At 35.7% G+C, this 15,374-nt stretch overlaps 1 protein-coding gene across 2 annotated transcripts; it reads left to right on the top strand.

Annotated features, from left to right (window-relative positions):
• The first annotated feature begins 555 nt into the window (after positions 1–555).
• On the top strand, positions 556–4,838 carry LOC122078867. 2 transcript variants are annotated; one of them, XM_042645047.1, is made up of 4 exons: positions 556–844; positions 1,356–1,494; positions 2,643–3,202; positions 3,838–4,838. In XM_042645047.1, exons 3-4 carry the CDS (start codon positions 2,696–2,698, stop codon positions 4,300–4,302), a joined length of 972 nt encoding a protein of 323 aa, XP_042500981.1. In that variant the 5' UTR covers positions 556–844; positions 1,356–1,494; positions 2,643–2,695; the 3' UTR covers positions 4,303–4,838. The 2 variants fall into 2 exon arrangements, with proteins under 2 accessions (XP_042500981.1, XP_042500982.1); XM_042645048.1 differs by lacking the exon at positions 1,356–1,494.
• Positions 4,839–15,374: the final 10,536 nt, after the last annotated feature.

The following is a 15,374-nucleotide window of genomic DNA, read 5'->3' as shown; positions in this document are numbered from 1 at the left end:
GTATAATGAAGGTGGGGAATCCCTTCATAGTAGATGAAGGGAAAAAAATGGTCCTTGCCATTATAAAGATTTAAAGTGAGTTTATAATATCTAAAATTGATATGTATAAAAAAAAAAAAGTTTTAAAAATGAACAAAATGAAACCCAACAAGTACCCTTCAAAGTTCCAAAGATCAACAATAAAAACCTATTTTGGGCAGTTGCAAAATCACCAAATCAAAAGACTACAATAAACACCTTTCTTAGGGGTACTTCGGATTTGGATCCTTTCCAGCAATTTTCCCTCAACCTCTTTTATGCACGCAGTCCAACACTTGGGGCACGTAGCTCATACATGTACGTGAGAGATTGGAGAATTATCAGATAGGATCCCAGTCCTTTCTTAAGTTGCTCTAGTACCCATTTATACAGACCTTGAAATCAACCAATAAACAAAATTAGGAACTCGAGATCATATTAACCCACACCAAATCTTATTGGTAACTGAGAGTTACATATTTCGATGTTCTTACCACAGCCCCACCTTCCCCCCAAAACCCCCCACCACCCAAAAAAAAAAAAAAAAAAAAAAACTAACTGCATATTTTCTGCAGGAATTTCTGACTGGCGCGCACGCACTACTGCACTACCCAGTGCCGAACTTATGACGGTTTTATCGGTTTTATATGCTACTTGAAATCTTTACAAGTGTTTTCCAATTCTACAGAAGAAAGACCCCCGGAACTCTGGAAGGCTCAAGGCTGAAATAATAAAATTCCTATAGTTTCCCGATTAGTCAATCACTTGAGGATCCGGGTCCCCTTCCTCACCAACTTTCTCTTTCTCTCGAGGAAATTACAATCTTGTAAGAATCTCTTTTCGTTTCGTTCAATTCTGGATGTAATTTATTTCCTCTTTTTTTCTCAGAATTCAGATAACACCCACTCGGTTCATCTTGTTTTCGTCAAATCCAAAATGGCAAAGGGATGAATAAGAAACCATAGATAGAAGAGGGAATAGGGTTTAGGTTTCCCCTTTTTTTCTTTATTCTATTTTTGTTTTGTTTATCTGAGAATTCCTGATTAGCCACATAAGGATAGCCCTTTAAGATTTAGCTGAGCACCTACTTAATTCAAGTTAAACATCCCCCTAAAAAAAATGCTACCTTGATCAAGTGCATATTTGGTCACTATTTAAATTGGATTAAATAAGATCATTTCCACATTTCCAAACTTCCAGTCTGTTTGTTTTTAATGCAGGATATCATCAAAGTCCTGATCAAAATGCCTTTTGATATTAACAAATGTGGTGTTTATTGCCTTTCAACAACTAGTTGTGTTATGTGCTAGCTATTGATTTATTTTCATTTGCTTCAGGGGGAATGCCTATAAATACTGTTCCATGTAAAGCATTAAAGAATCTTTGCATTCAGTGCTCTTTTCATGCCCTAGGCTATTTAAGTGTTATCACTTAATTGGGTTTGCAGCAAGCCATTCGAGGAATTCAATATCTAAAGTAAGTTGCTCGGCAGAGAGATAAAATAGTGGAACACTTGATTTTGTGGGACTTACTCTTCAATCCCTGCTTGGTTAAACTTGAAAGTTGAATAGTTAGGTTTTTATATTTGGTTAATTAATGCGGTTTTTGATAAGTATAACAAATACCAACCAAATCTGGATCAAAAACAGGGACCAAAATTCCATATTTAAGGGAAAACTCAGATGGCCAGATAATGCCCTAGAAAAACTGCTGGTAGTGTCAGCCTGGTCCAAAGGTCAGATATATATATTTATATATATGTATACATAATAAACTCTTTGAATAATGAAAGGCTAAGAGGGTCCAGTAGAGTTGCTCCAATATCAGATTCATTACTTCTTTTATTTAATTTAATATATTTTTTTTAAATTCCTTTTGAGAAACATTTTTTCAATTGTTTAGTACTGCAATAAGAATATAACCAGTCAAGATTTCTTGCCATATTATTCTAGTGGGGAAGTAGATTAATAACCATTGCCCCACCTTTGTGACACTTTCAACCTTTCAGTAGATGTTGGGATTTGACATCTTATTTGGCTAACCCATGAACATTACTTTGATTTTCTCAGGCCAGGTTTGGGATGCTAGAGGGTACTGGCAGCCTTTTGAAAGCTTTGATTCTGTCCCACCTGTTCCTTCTCATTTAGATCATTTCCACTCATCACAGTAGGATTTGTTGTTTGGTTCTGCAGTTTCTCTCTCCAACTGTTATCATCTGTCTACAAACTTCAATTGAAAAAAAGCTTATGAATATAATTAATTTATGGTTCTTAGTTTTGTTTTGATTCCTTGAATATGTCAAATACATAAGTTGCTTGTTTAAAAAATGCTTTATCTTTTGGACATATTGTGCTAGAAGATCATTAGTTCTGTTTATTGTTCTAGCTCTGATAGTTTTGGAGATGATAACCTCATACATTCCCTGTCATTATTAGATGAATATCATTATAAATCATGCTTGTTTCTCTCTCTTTCTCTATCTTCCCCACTCGGTTTTTTCTAATTCTTCACTTTACTGAATCGTGCAAGTTAACCATATTCCTTGGAGCTTTTCTCTATTTTTATATCCAACATTGGAGTTTGGTTGATATTCTTGTAACTTTTTGCCATGTTTATGGCTGAAGGTATTGCTGGGTTAGCCTTGGACCATCATCAACAAAAAATTTTAAAGAAGCTCATGGGTGCTGAAGTTGGCATTGATGTGGGAAGAAGGCGGCGATTACCACCTTGGATGCAGGGAGTAGCTGCAGCTGACCAAGGATGTAAGTCTGGGAATAAAGATGAAGAGAATGTTTCATCAGGACTAGCAAATTCATCCTTTGCTCCCCAGCCCAAGAGAAAACCTAAAGCTAAGAGGCTTGAAAAAGAAGCCCAACTTTGTGACAAGGAACTTGGGGAAGTGGATTCAAGCTTACTAGTAAAATGCACAAAAAAGTCGGGAAAAACAAATCTCTTTCAAAGAGATGTGGATAGTGATGGTCTTACCCATAATGAAGATGAAGTTCCGAAGAGAAGAACAAAGAGAAGTTGTGGCACTCAGATTGCAGTTCGGGAAGCTGCTTCTGAAAGGAAACGAGGAGGAAAGAATTACAGGGTTGAAAGTAGTGCTGAGATCCCGGCCCTGTCACCTAGTGAAGAGGATGGAGAACTGACAATGGAAGATCTAATGAGCATTGCTGAAGAGGTGATATTCTTTTGTACATGATGCTAGAAAGGACTAATTATTCTTGATTTTCCTTCTTTTCTATCCACAAGTATAATATGGTAACATATACAGTTGTTTTGATCAATGAACCTTTTTTCAGGTTCTAGGGTTGTCGATGGATCAGATTTTGTTCCAATCTGATCCAGATCCAATTTGAAAAGGTTGATCCGATTCGTTAAGAAGTGATCCAATAAGTAAACGGATCAAATCTGGATACACTTTGAACCTACTGTATTTTCATTGGATTGAACCTCCTTGGCCCTTTGGAAAAGGATAGGATGTTTTTTTTCACATGGATAAAAGTGAATGTTCTTCTCTTGTCCAATCCAAATATATAGGGTAAATAGGATGCGGAGGAAAAAAAAAGGGAATATAAGACTCTTTATGCAAAGGCATCAGAAATTTTTGTAGGCATATAATCATTTTTTCTAGCATCTGAAAAAAAAAAAATAAATAAATAAAACCAATCTTGAGGATTCATTGCGAGATTATCCCTATGATGGCTGGTTGATACATCATGATTTATAATGACTGTTTTGATTATGTTATGGAGAAACTAGCATCAAACTTAAAAAAGAGAAGAATTTTAAGTTGGCTACAATTTTTTTGTGCAGTATGTCAAAGCTGATAATGATATCAACAATCAACCATCTGAAAGAGAAGAAGCCACATCAGTAACCCAACCTCTGGAAGCCAACTTCTCTAGCATAGAGATAGAGTCAGGTGGTTCTCTGAAGTGCACTCAAAGCAGCAGGGGATCATCCAATAATCCAGCAGAAAGTTCAAATTTTAATTTAAGCAAGACTGGGTTCAAGGATCAGGATGATTCAATAAGTAAAAGCATAATCACTGATCTCAGAAGAACAGGGGACCCTACTCAAGATATGTTGGATTTATTTTTAGGTCCACTGCTCAAGAAACCCCAAAAAGAGGAAAAAAAGATGGAAATTACTACCGAGGAGATCTTGGCTTATGAATTCAGGAAGCAAAGTGAAAGCAAGAATGTTGAGTCAGAAGTAGTCCCTTTGGTGAAGAAGAAAAGCAGCCTTAAGGACAAGATCTCCATGTTTCTTGATTGAATAGGTTCTCTGTTCTGGTATGCTGCCATGCGCAAGAAGTGAGGTGGGAATACATGACACAATATCTGTCATTGTGCGTCCAATCTTTGTTTCACATCTTCACTGCAGAACATAAATCTCTCCCTTTGGTGAAGAATAAGAGCAGACTTAAAGACAAGGTTTCCATGTTTCTTGATTGAAAAGGGTTTTCTGTTCTGGTATGCTGCCATGCATGGGAACTGGGAAGTGAGGCAGGAGTACATGACAGAATCTCCCAGAGTCCCAAATCAATAGTGCAGCAAATCTTTGTTTCGTATCTTCACCACAGAATGTATTTTTTGCCAACATAAATCTCTCCATACGTCTTTGTGACAAGACATGCTTTTCAACTCAGCACACACACACAAGTTATCAACTCTTTGCAGGGACTTTACTTAGAGGTAGCATATATTGCTCAATAGTTCGGAAATAAGGCAGCATGAATGGAGGGTTCCTATGGTTTAAGTTTTCATGACTTATCATTGAAGTTAATAAAGTTATTTGTTCTTACCCTGTCATCACTAAAGTTCACAGAATGATTTTGGCTAATTTGTAGGAAAAGTTCAAATCGGTGTCTCATTCTTGGATAATTGAAATAGAGAATTTATTTGAACAAGCCATCTAGAACGCAGGAGGGCAGAAGTGCATGTACTATTTGTAAAAACTTGAACATTTAGGAGGCTCCAACATGAAAGACATGACCATGGGCCATGGGGATTCCATACGTACCTTCAAATCACTTTTTTACATTGTTCAATTTTTGCTTTTCTCTGGAGAGAGGTTAGACATCATGTTGCATTAATTAGTTCCTGCTATAAATTTCTATCAGTTTTAATTTTGGCTCTGATTCAAATCTTGTAATTTTCATCAGGCGGGTAAAGTGTCATGTCGTTTTAGATCTCTGTACAGTTCCCAGAACTGGGTTCTGAGAATGTCTGAATTATGAAGTTCCAAACGTATCTGATATACCTCAATCTTGTGCAAAAACTCACCCCATGTGGGATCTTTATGACACATGTTAAGGTGTCTGAGATGTTTCAAATCTGCACAGTAACTGTTTTCTATTGAGGTGCATGAAATAGAGAGGCTCTTAATCACAAATTCTTGGCAGATTTTCAGGATCCTGAGTTGGCCTGCTTCATTGCATCTAATCTACTATTCCCTTAGGTTATATTGTAAAATGGCACCTTGAAATCTGGTTATTGAACACCTTAATATTAAGTGACCTGATTCTGCCTAGCAGATCATATTAGTTAGCTACGATTTATGTGACTCACAAATGGTGGTCGCCATTGGCTGATAGGCGTCGTCATGGTACCGCCATGGACGCCAGGTCACACCTGATTCACTAGGCGGTCGATTTTTTGTAAAATGTAGGGTGATTTTGATAGGGCTATGTTGATTTTTGATGATTTGATGTTGCTTAATGTTGGTTTTATATGTTATAGGGTATATTATGTAGGCTTGTAGCATGCTAAATAACTTTAGAAAATAGGGAAAATAAAAAATGACACATGGACGATTTGACCGCCATGGCAACGCCATAATGGGCGATTCGTCGCCAAATCGATTAGCCACCCCTCCACCACCTTAGATCGATTTGACGTCATGACAACTATGGGTGCTTGTTGTTGTGTTGATATGCACTGGTGTGGTCCTTACCTAACAGCTCGAGCTTTTGGGATAAGCCATGTTTACATGGTGTTAGAACCATGAGGTTGATTGTTCAATCCCTGGTATGTGCGAGGGGTTGTTTGTTGTGTCTCTCAGTGCCACATGAAGGTGTGACGCGCAAAGCCATGTATGTGTGGGCCTGCATGGGAGGGGGGTGTTGGTGGTGTCGTACATTGTTGTAATACTTAGCTAACAGCTTGAGCTTTTGGGATAAGCGGTTGTAACATTGTTATCATGAAAATAAATAAATAAATACCACTCTATGAGACATTAATGGAGTTCCTTCAACTCATTGCATGACTTTGGCAAGGGATTATCTGCATATGGTTTGGTAATCTTCCTCTTAAAAGTGCATTCCTTGATTTGTGCAGAGTTGCTTCTATCTCCACCAACCTGGGAGATAACATTTGTTTGTCATGGAAAATTTGGTGGTCTGAGATTCCTCCTTTGGAATGGCTCTTCTCCTTTTGGAGCTGTTAGTCATTGTGGATAGGATACTTTTTGCTACTGTATAAAAGCTGGTACGGCCATATAAGACTGGAAATATAAGAGGATCTCAACATTCACAGTCAAGTTCTGCTCATACTCTGCTAGGTAGAATCTTTCCATCCAACTAATATGATCTGCTTCGATCATTCTATTATGTGACCTGATTTTCACTTTTAACAAAGGCCACTTTCCCCCAGACGTTTGTCTCCTTTCTGGGAGAATGGAGACTTTTGGCCACACTCTAGAGGGCATGATTTTAACTTCCAACAGAACTGTTGGTACTTGTTCTCACTTTGAATTCTTTGATTAACATCAAAGGCCACTTTCCCGCATAATCTTTCTCCTTTTTAGGAAAATGAAAGGACTTTTTCTTCAGCCACTCTCTTGATCGATTGTCCATTTGCAAACAAGGTACAAATGGACTTGCTATTACCTTTGAAGTGGCATGTTGATGCTTGGGGATTTTGGAAGGATTTCTGATTGGGGTACTTGAAAACTTTATTCTTGAAGTATGTAGGAAGGTGATCCCTGCAGCAATATGTTGGTGCCTATGGCTGAATGAAAGCTATTTTGATCCTTTATTTGCAGATAATTCTATGTCTTTCAGGTAAGAGGTCAAGGGAAGAGCCTGCTTCCTGCCTATCCAATTATACTCTGTTTCATCTTGTCTGTGAATAGTATACTGAGGCTCTTTCCATTTGTCTGAAAGACAAATGCTACAGAGTGAAAAAAATTAGTATTTTTGAAACTCTTTTGGTAGATTTCTTTGGATGCATCAATTAAATTGTTGTAGGTGGATGAAAAGTGAACTTTGTCTGTCCTATAGAATGCTTAAATCATGAAGCTTCTTTATTTTTCTAGTTATTTTATGAATGAGGGTTCTTCTACCATAAGCTCTTTCTCTGGCATGATTTAAGATACTGGATTTGGTCTTGGGCTATCCGATCAGGATCCAGTGATATTGTATCAGCCAAGAATCGGGATCCGACAGGGCCAATACCAATCTGATCCGATTCCTCAAACCGTATCTGATATGTTCATCTCCACCAAATCCTTGAGCTCCAGACAGATTCCTCCCACTTACCAAATGGACAAGTTGACTGAGACAAGACTATGAACTGTAAGTTGAAGGCTGAATGAGAAGGTGGTGTTGGATATTTTTCTATTTGAGCTCAGAACAGTATCATTAGCAGGTTCTTGGACCCTAGTTACATAAGGAGTTCTAAGGTTGATGTAATGAGATTTCTTTTTGTTATAGCTTGTAGAAACGCAACCCTAAAATGATGCAGAAGATAATGGAAAAACAAAACAAACAATGTACACGGATTTTACGAGGTTCGGCAAGGTTACCTACGTCCCCGGTGAGATGAGATCCTGCTTCACTATCAATGGAGAATAGAGTTACAGCGCTCGTCCTCACACCTCTCAGTATTGCTTGCATTATAGAGAAAGAAACCCTTGCTACAAATATATAGCGAAAAAAACCCTAATCCGGAAAGTACACAATTGCCCTCAAATAAAAAATTCGAGCCGGGGGCTGCGTCCCCCTACACCCCCTGCTATGCAGGGGGGTCTCCTTCCCCCCTTGCAACCTCCATGGCCCGCTAACCGGTTAGCGGGACCGCCGTCCTACCTGTCTAGGTGTTGCACTAGTACTCCCTGGATTAAACTGAGATGGAATACAAGACATCATACACCAACAATAGCTGTTGCTTAGTTATTGCAACTAAAGCTTCAGCTTTGTATATACTGCTTGTTTCTGGATGTCGTTTAGACATGACATCTATCCTTCCATTTTTTTTTTTTTTTTTTTAACATCCTGTGAACATGGGGAAAGATCCTGATGCTCTACTCAGATTATATATGGAATATCTGGAGTGGTATATGGTTCTCAAAGTTGAACTTTCATGTTGGAAAGTTAACAACAGTGTAATTCCGGTTCAGCTTTGGTGTATGATTCTCAAAGTAGAACTTCTCATCGTTGTGGAGCATTTGGGATATCATAAATCTGTTGGAGGGCAAGGCTCCATGTAGCCGAACCCAAGGTTCAAAGCAATTAAAAAATTCAAATGGAAAAAATGGAAACCATGGAAGAATAAATTTCAAAACAACACAAAAAACAGAAGTTTTGTTCGTTGAAGACCTTGGAAACAAAATACATAACGAAACAATGCCGGATGCTGCCGGGGCAGTTACAACAAAGAGAGCAAGCTTGAAACTTAGAACACTTAAGAGCTGTTGTAGGCTGGTCGAGGGCTGAACAAACGATGATCTCTAATTAGGTCCCCTCCCTTTTATAGATCCTGGATTTAAGAGGTTCTTAAGTCCGTGAATAGTTTCCGTAACAATGCTGATGTCATCATGTGCATTATGGCTGATGTCATTTTCTATATATATATATTTTTTGGTGCATCCAATTTGAATAAGAGGTTTAACTATATTTGGTTCAAGTTAGGTTTTAGCCTGGTTATGTCTATGATTTTACTACTCTGCAAAACTCAAGGTAGGTGGAATCAGAATTTGTTATCCTTCATCATATTGTCAATATTATGTTGAATTACAGAGTCGTAACTTTCTGTAGAAGTATGATCACCAATATTGATTAAATCGGTGTCCAAAGCTTCTTGGATGGAAATGGTGTGTTCTATGTCCGTCAATAACTAGCTGAGACTATCCTGATTGGTTGGGCTGTGTCTTTCCTCTTACTCTCGTCTATCTTTTAGCCTCATCTTTCTTTTCTCATATCTCATCTTTTATCGCTTCCTTTCCATTTTTTTGTTTGGATTTTTTTTTCCTATTTTGTTTTGTATGGATAGTAGATCTCCTTTAAGTTGGATTATTGTTGTTGTTGTTTATATATTTCCAAATATATCAACAGGTTATTGGTGAACTTTTATTACTGTTGAAGGAAATGGAAGTGGCGGACCTTTCTCATTAAGGATTCAAGAATATAACCAGTATTTAGGTTCATCAATGATCTAATTGCTTCATGTACATTACCTGATAAGTTATCTGGTAGATGCCTTGAGGAACTATATCCAATAAATACCATATCTTTGCAGTTTTTTAAACAATGTTGTGACTAGTTGTACTAGTAGACAGATTTAGTGATAGCCTAGTAACTAACAAAATTAATCTACCAACTAAAGAGATTGTTAGAAAAGGATTAAGTTCATTTTTTTAGTGCCAAGGTGAGGTGGTAGCCTAGCTAGTAATCCCCTTTTGGTATGTTTTGGGCTTTCTCTTCCAATTTAAATTTTGCAACAGGTACTTGATTTTTCAGATGGGTCGGGTATTCATGGCACTAAACCTTGGTTTGGGTTGTTTGATTTGTCTTGTCAGCCACCTATTGTGGGCTTATATTAGACCTGATCTTTTCTTCTCATCAAATAATTTGTTGTTCCGGAGGAAATAAAGAGGACTGTGTACATTATGATCCTCCTTAGACCCCAAAGTGATGGAAGCCTTGACACTGAGTATCTCCTTTGTTGTAATTATTTAGGCTATGTTTGATTGCAAGAGAAATTAAAGGGAAGAAGTGAAAATTTTCAAATCTTGGGAACTTTAGCACTTTAGCACTCTTTGTAGTAGAAGCCGTCAGAGGTCCAACATAGTTGGAGAGGATTTGGATCTGAAATGAAAACCCTTTTCTTGCAGCTAGACTCTTACAACCCAGAGAAAAATAATAATAAATTTTTATTTTTTATTTTTATGGAAATAAAGAACACAATTTATTTAAATATATTTCGAATCAAAAGAGAATAACCGAAAATTTGTGCATAAAATAAAGGAAAAAAGAAGCGTAAAAGGCAGCGTAGCCACTATGCCCAGACATAGGGGGCAAAATGACTACCCCACCCCTCATGAAAGGCGGAAATCCTGCCCTTGTTGATGCTTCTATATAGTAGTGCTTCCACTGGTCCACATGTTAGTGTAGGGGCTATGCTGCCTTTTAGGAACCCTTTCCCTTAATAAAAATACAAATCACTCCTAAAGCGAAATAAAATAATTTTTCAAACATAAGTGAACAACATAAATAGAGCTGAAAGATAACAAATATTAAAAAACCTTAATTCTAATCCAAAAAGAATAACTGAAAAATTATGCATAAAATAATTTTTAAAAAATTACCAAATCTCTCCGAAGGCAAAATAAATAAAAAGCATCCATAAATCTTCATCCTAATTATCCCAACTACTAAATAAATTCAATAACCAGGATTGAACCTTTATTGGCATCAGTAAATTAAAGAATAATTTTGAAATATTATAAAATTTAGGGGTCAGGTAGAAACCAATAGTAAGAAAACAAACCCTAGAAAAAATAGCACAACTAAAGCTAAAACATAGGAGATGAAATCTGGGAAATTCAGGATTTATAAAAACTCAAAAATACCAAACTGCTACTAGATAGGTTATATGCATGGAAAATAAGAAAATAAAATCCTGGAGATGTAAAAGAAGCACTCACTACAATAATCCAATCCAAATTAACCTGAAAAGAAAAGGATACATACATAATTCTGAAAAAAATGGGTAAAAAAATATGATGCAAAATAATAGGGATACACTTAAATCCTTGCAAAACCCTAATTAGCATAGAACCAACCCTAATGCATGGACCCAACAATGACCTCAGAAAACATGATGAGAAAAGGCTTTAGTGAATTATTTATGTAAACAATTTAGCTTCAAAAAAGTATTAATCAAAAAGGAAAATATCTTAAATATTATATGTTTGTCTAAAACACAGTGTCTTAAATGAAGAAATTTGTATGAACTAAACACAGCTGTAGTGTTTCTGCTACTCATCAAGCATGTGCTTCACAAGTTAATCCATTCTAGTTCCCATGGTGAAATCACTTTGAGTGCGCTGGTCTCCTGGCATTACCAGTGGAGTCCATCCAAGCTCTGTTATCCAAATTCTACAATCCCAACTCTTGGGAGACACTAAGCAGTTTTGCAGCTGTGCCCAGTGGCCTATGGCTAGGGCTGTTTTATCTTTGATCTCAAGCTAATATTTATTTTTCTTATCTGGGAGTGTTTTTTTTTTTTTTAAAGAGAATTTGGGAGAGCTGGAACTGTATTTCCAATGCTAATTTAATTAATTGTTAAAATTTATAAAATAATTATATCTCATACTAGTTATGACATATTGTGGCTAGATTTTATACTCTTATATTGATATAAAATGTAAATAATCAAATGTATATAGAGAAGAATGTAACAAGCACCAAAAAAATGTTCAAAGGAGAAATTTCAATGTGTGGAGAGGTTTAGGTCTGTTTTGATATTTGTTCAGCAAAATAAATCAATTTTTATTTTATGTTTAAAATAAAGAATACCAAGATAAGAATGTACAGTTTTATAAAATATGGGTAATTGGTATATTATTATCAGTTTATAATGCTATTTGATTATGATTAGATGGTAGAATTTGTTTAGCTTAGTGCCTCATCTATACAGCAAGCGCCACTGCCACCTTCTAATCGATCACAAGCACTTGGAAAACATTCTTAGCACATTCCATGAACACTCTACTCTATCTGCTGAGTAGTAAAACTTAATTATCAGAGCATAATTCTGCAATCAATTTAATTAAAAAAAAAATCTTGTTACTTGGTGGCCCCATAGTTAAGGGAGTTAATTGGTATTCTTTTCTTAAGTAAAAATCATAGTAATTCATAATGCATTGTGGTCTTAACAAATGTATTTTCTAATATTTACTATTTTTACTGTATATAAGGCAAGATCAATATACTGGAGGAACCTATTCATTAAATTTTATATTTGTGGAAATATCTTATTTTTTCTTAACAAGGCTTTATAATCCAAGAATATCAAACAAATTAAAGAATAAATGACAATAAAGTCACCAAAACTGCACTCAGAAAGGGGAGGGAATAGGGAACCAACATAAATACTAATCCAACCTGATATATTAGACAACTTGCTGCAGTAACATTTAAACCCTTAAAGCTAAAAATTCACATGGATCTTTAGCTAAGAGATTCCCATATAGGAGATAACTAAGCCAGCAAATCCATAAAGTGATTTGCCAAGTTGGATGAATGTTCTTCCTTCAAAATTTCAGTGTTTTGGTATTAGTCCACAATTAGGCCTTGCAAATTTTTAGATCAGAGCTACAAATTCATTATTGAATCTCTTCTTCTATCTGTTGAGGAGCCTTTTTTTAATGACTTTGTAAAGTCAATCCTTGACCTATTAACAAAGTATTATTAATACTTGTCACCTAATTTGTTTGGTAGTTGATTAAATAAAAGTACAACTAAATTATTTAACCTAAAAATTTCTATATGAAGGAGATGCCATCTAATTTGTTATTTGTTAGATTTATTTTATGAGGCTTTATAACCAAAGAATATTGTGTTAGGATTGAAAAGCTCTCAAAAGGGTGGTGAATTGGGATTCTAAAAATGAAGAAGCCTAAAAGCATAGTTAAAAAACATGTGTCAAAAATAAATGTGGGGGCCACAATCCACACTCAAGAAGAAGTAAGGGAAAAAAAAAAAAGAGAATTTAGCAAGAGAGATACAAAGATTTAAGATTTTAGAGTGGTTTGGTCAATTTCCTATGTCCACTACCAAGGCTACACAAGTGCTCGGATTTCCACTACTCTCAGTTTCTTTCCAAGTTAGCAATCAGACTCTGACAACTATAGTTTTTTCAACAATCATCCAAAGGCTGTTTTTTCACCAAAATAAGAGGAATGGATCCTATGGTTCAACATATTAAACAAAGGAATTCTTGAACAATTGCAGTCAGACTACTAACCTAATACAGGATAAAATGAAGTGGCCAAGGATTACATTCATGATATATGTCTAACATAGATCATGTTTAGCAATATGCTGCAGTAGCAATCAAACCCTTAAAGCTAAGCCAAATTGATCTAGCTAAGAGATCACCATGAGAGATGACTAAGCCAGCACAGCTACCATATGGTTTTCAAAATTGGATGAATGTTCCTTCAACTGTTCACGATGTTTTAGTAAATTAATTTTCCAATATAATTACATTAGGTATTAAAAAATTATAGATTAGAGCTATAATAAATTCATTATTGAACTTGTCTTTCTGTCTTTTGATGATCCATTTTAATGACTTCATTTTTTTGACTTCGCAAAGTCAACACTTAACTTATTAACAAAGTATTGAAGCTTTTCACTTTATTTGCTTGTTATTTGATTACATAAAAGTGCAACTAAATTATTAAATCTAAAAAACATTGTGGGTATATATATTGATACACACTCAAATTCACATCCGAAGGTGATTCCACCTAATTTGTAATTTGTAATGATAACAAATTTCCCCTTTATGAGGCTTTATATCCAAGAATATCAAACAAAAGAATTCTTGAAGAGAGTTACCAAATTTCACCCAGAAAAAGAAGGGGATAATTTCTTAGATATATTATATTAAGACAATAATTACAAACCAAGTCGATTTACAAGAAAAATTGCTTTATTTCTATTTTCTTTGTGTTCGCTAGCACTCTCTCTTGTAGATGGCCATGCCAAAGGTGGGGGTTTACGTTAGTTGATTTTATTTTTATTTTTTGTTTCTAGTTTTTCTAGGCTGTTGTACGTGTTTATTTTCTTCTTTCTTCTCTTATTAATATACATGATCCTTTAGCAGGAAGAAAAAAGGGAAGAAGATATAAAACAAAGTCAACCCTACTTATCTGTAATTGATTTTCTTATTAATACATCTAAGAAATTTTCCAAGAAAGAAGGGGGGGGGGTGATATGTGGGCACCAACTTAAATGCTAATCCAACCTAAAAATATATACTATAAAATGAAGTGGTTAATAGTACCTGAAATGATAATATTTGACATGGCTGATCATGTTAGGCAACTTGCTACAGTAACAATTAAAGCTTTAAAGCTAATTCACAAGGATTTATCTAGATTAATCCCGTGAGAGGACTAAGCTGGCACAGCTACAAAGTGGTTTGCCAAGTTGGATGATTAATGTTCCTTCAATTGTTAATGGTGTTGATTTTATCAGATTAATTTTCTGATGTAGTATATAATTAGGCATTATAAAATTTTAAATTAGAGCTCCAAATTCATTATTGATTCTATTCTCCTGTTTTTTAATCACCCATTTTTTAATGACTTCATTTTATTGACTCTGTAAAGTCAATCCTTGACCTATTAACTAAGAATTGATACTTTTCACCTAATTTATTATTTTTAGTTGATTACTAGAAAGTACAAATGAATTATTTAACTATAAAAGACAATGGGTTTATTGTTGCACCATTGGACTCTATCCGAAAGTGATGTCATCCAAGATATATTAGATATCATCACCTCAAGTTTTAATTACAAAGTTCTATCCTTTGCTTTATTTTTATTTTAAATTTTAAGAGAGTTGGGCACATCGTTAGCTTTCCTAGAGTTAGTGCCCCAATTAATTAGTTGCGGGGGGGGGGGGGGGGAGCTGAAAACAATTACTTATAGAGATCTCTGTGCAATAGCAACCTAAGGGGGTAGCGCAGTTGGTGAGCAACAAACTTGGTATGAGCTGTAAACTCGGATGTCCTAAATTTGATCCCACTAGGCACACCTTGGGCCACTCACACGGGGGTGTTTAGTGTTCACTGCTTTCAGTGAAAATTGATGGTTCTCATTCAACCTCAGTATAACCCGGTCCATATGATTGTGGGGGCCCATAAAAGGCTGATATGCAAATGGTATGAGGGTCATTTTCAAATGGGAGGGAGAGAGAACAAGATAGGCACCCAGCAGCATGTCTAACCTTTTCCTTAAATTTAATTTAGATCATTTCTATAAAACATAATTTAACACAAGATAGAAGTTATTGAATGTGTGCCAGTTTTGTATGTCAAGGTCATGAA

This window comes from Macadamia integrifolia, chromosome 5, assembly GCF_013358625.1.
Source record: "Macadamia integrifolia cultivar HAES 741 chromosome 5, SCU_Mint_v3, whole genome shotgun sequence".
NCBI classification, from domain to species: domain Eukaryota; kingdom Viridiplantae; phylum Streptophyta; class Magnoliopsida; order Proteales; family Proteaceae; genus Macadamia; species Macadamia integrifolia.
Note: the sequence above shows the minus strand (reverse complement) of the source record. Positions and strands in the feature narration are given on the sequence as shown.

Bases quoted from the DNA above. Each gene is read 5' to 3' on its own strand.
- LOC122078867 (XM_042645048.1), top strand. From the start codon at position 2,696: ATGGGTGCTGAAGTTGGCATTGATGTGGGAAGAAGGCGGCGATTACCA. The intron at 3,203-3,837 runs GTGATATTCTTT...TTTTTTGTGCAG, and splicing joins TAATGAGCATTGCTGAAGAG to TATGTCAAAGCTGATAATGA.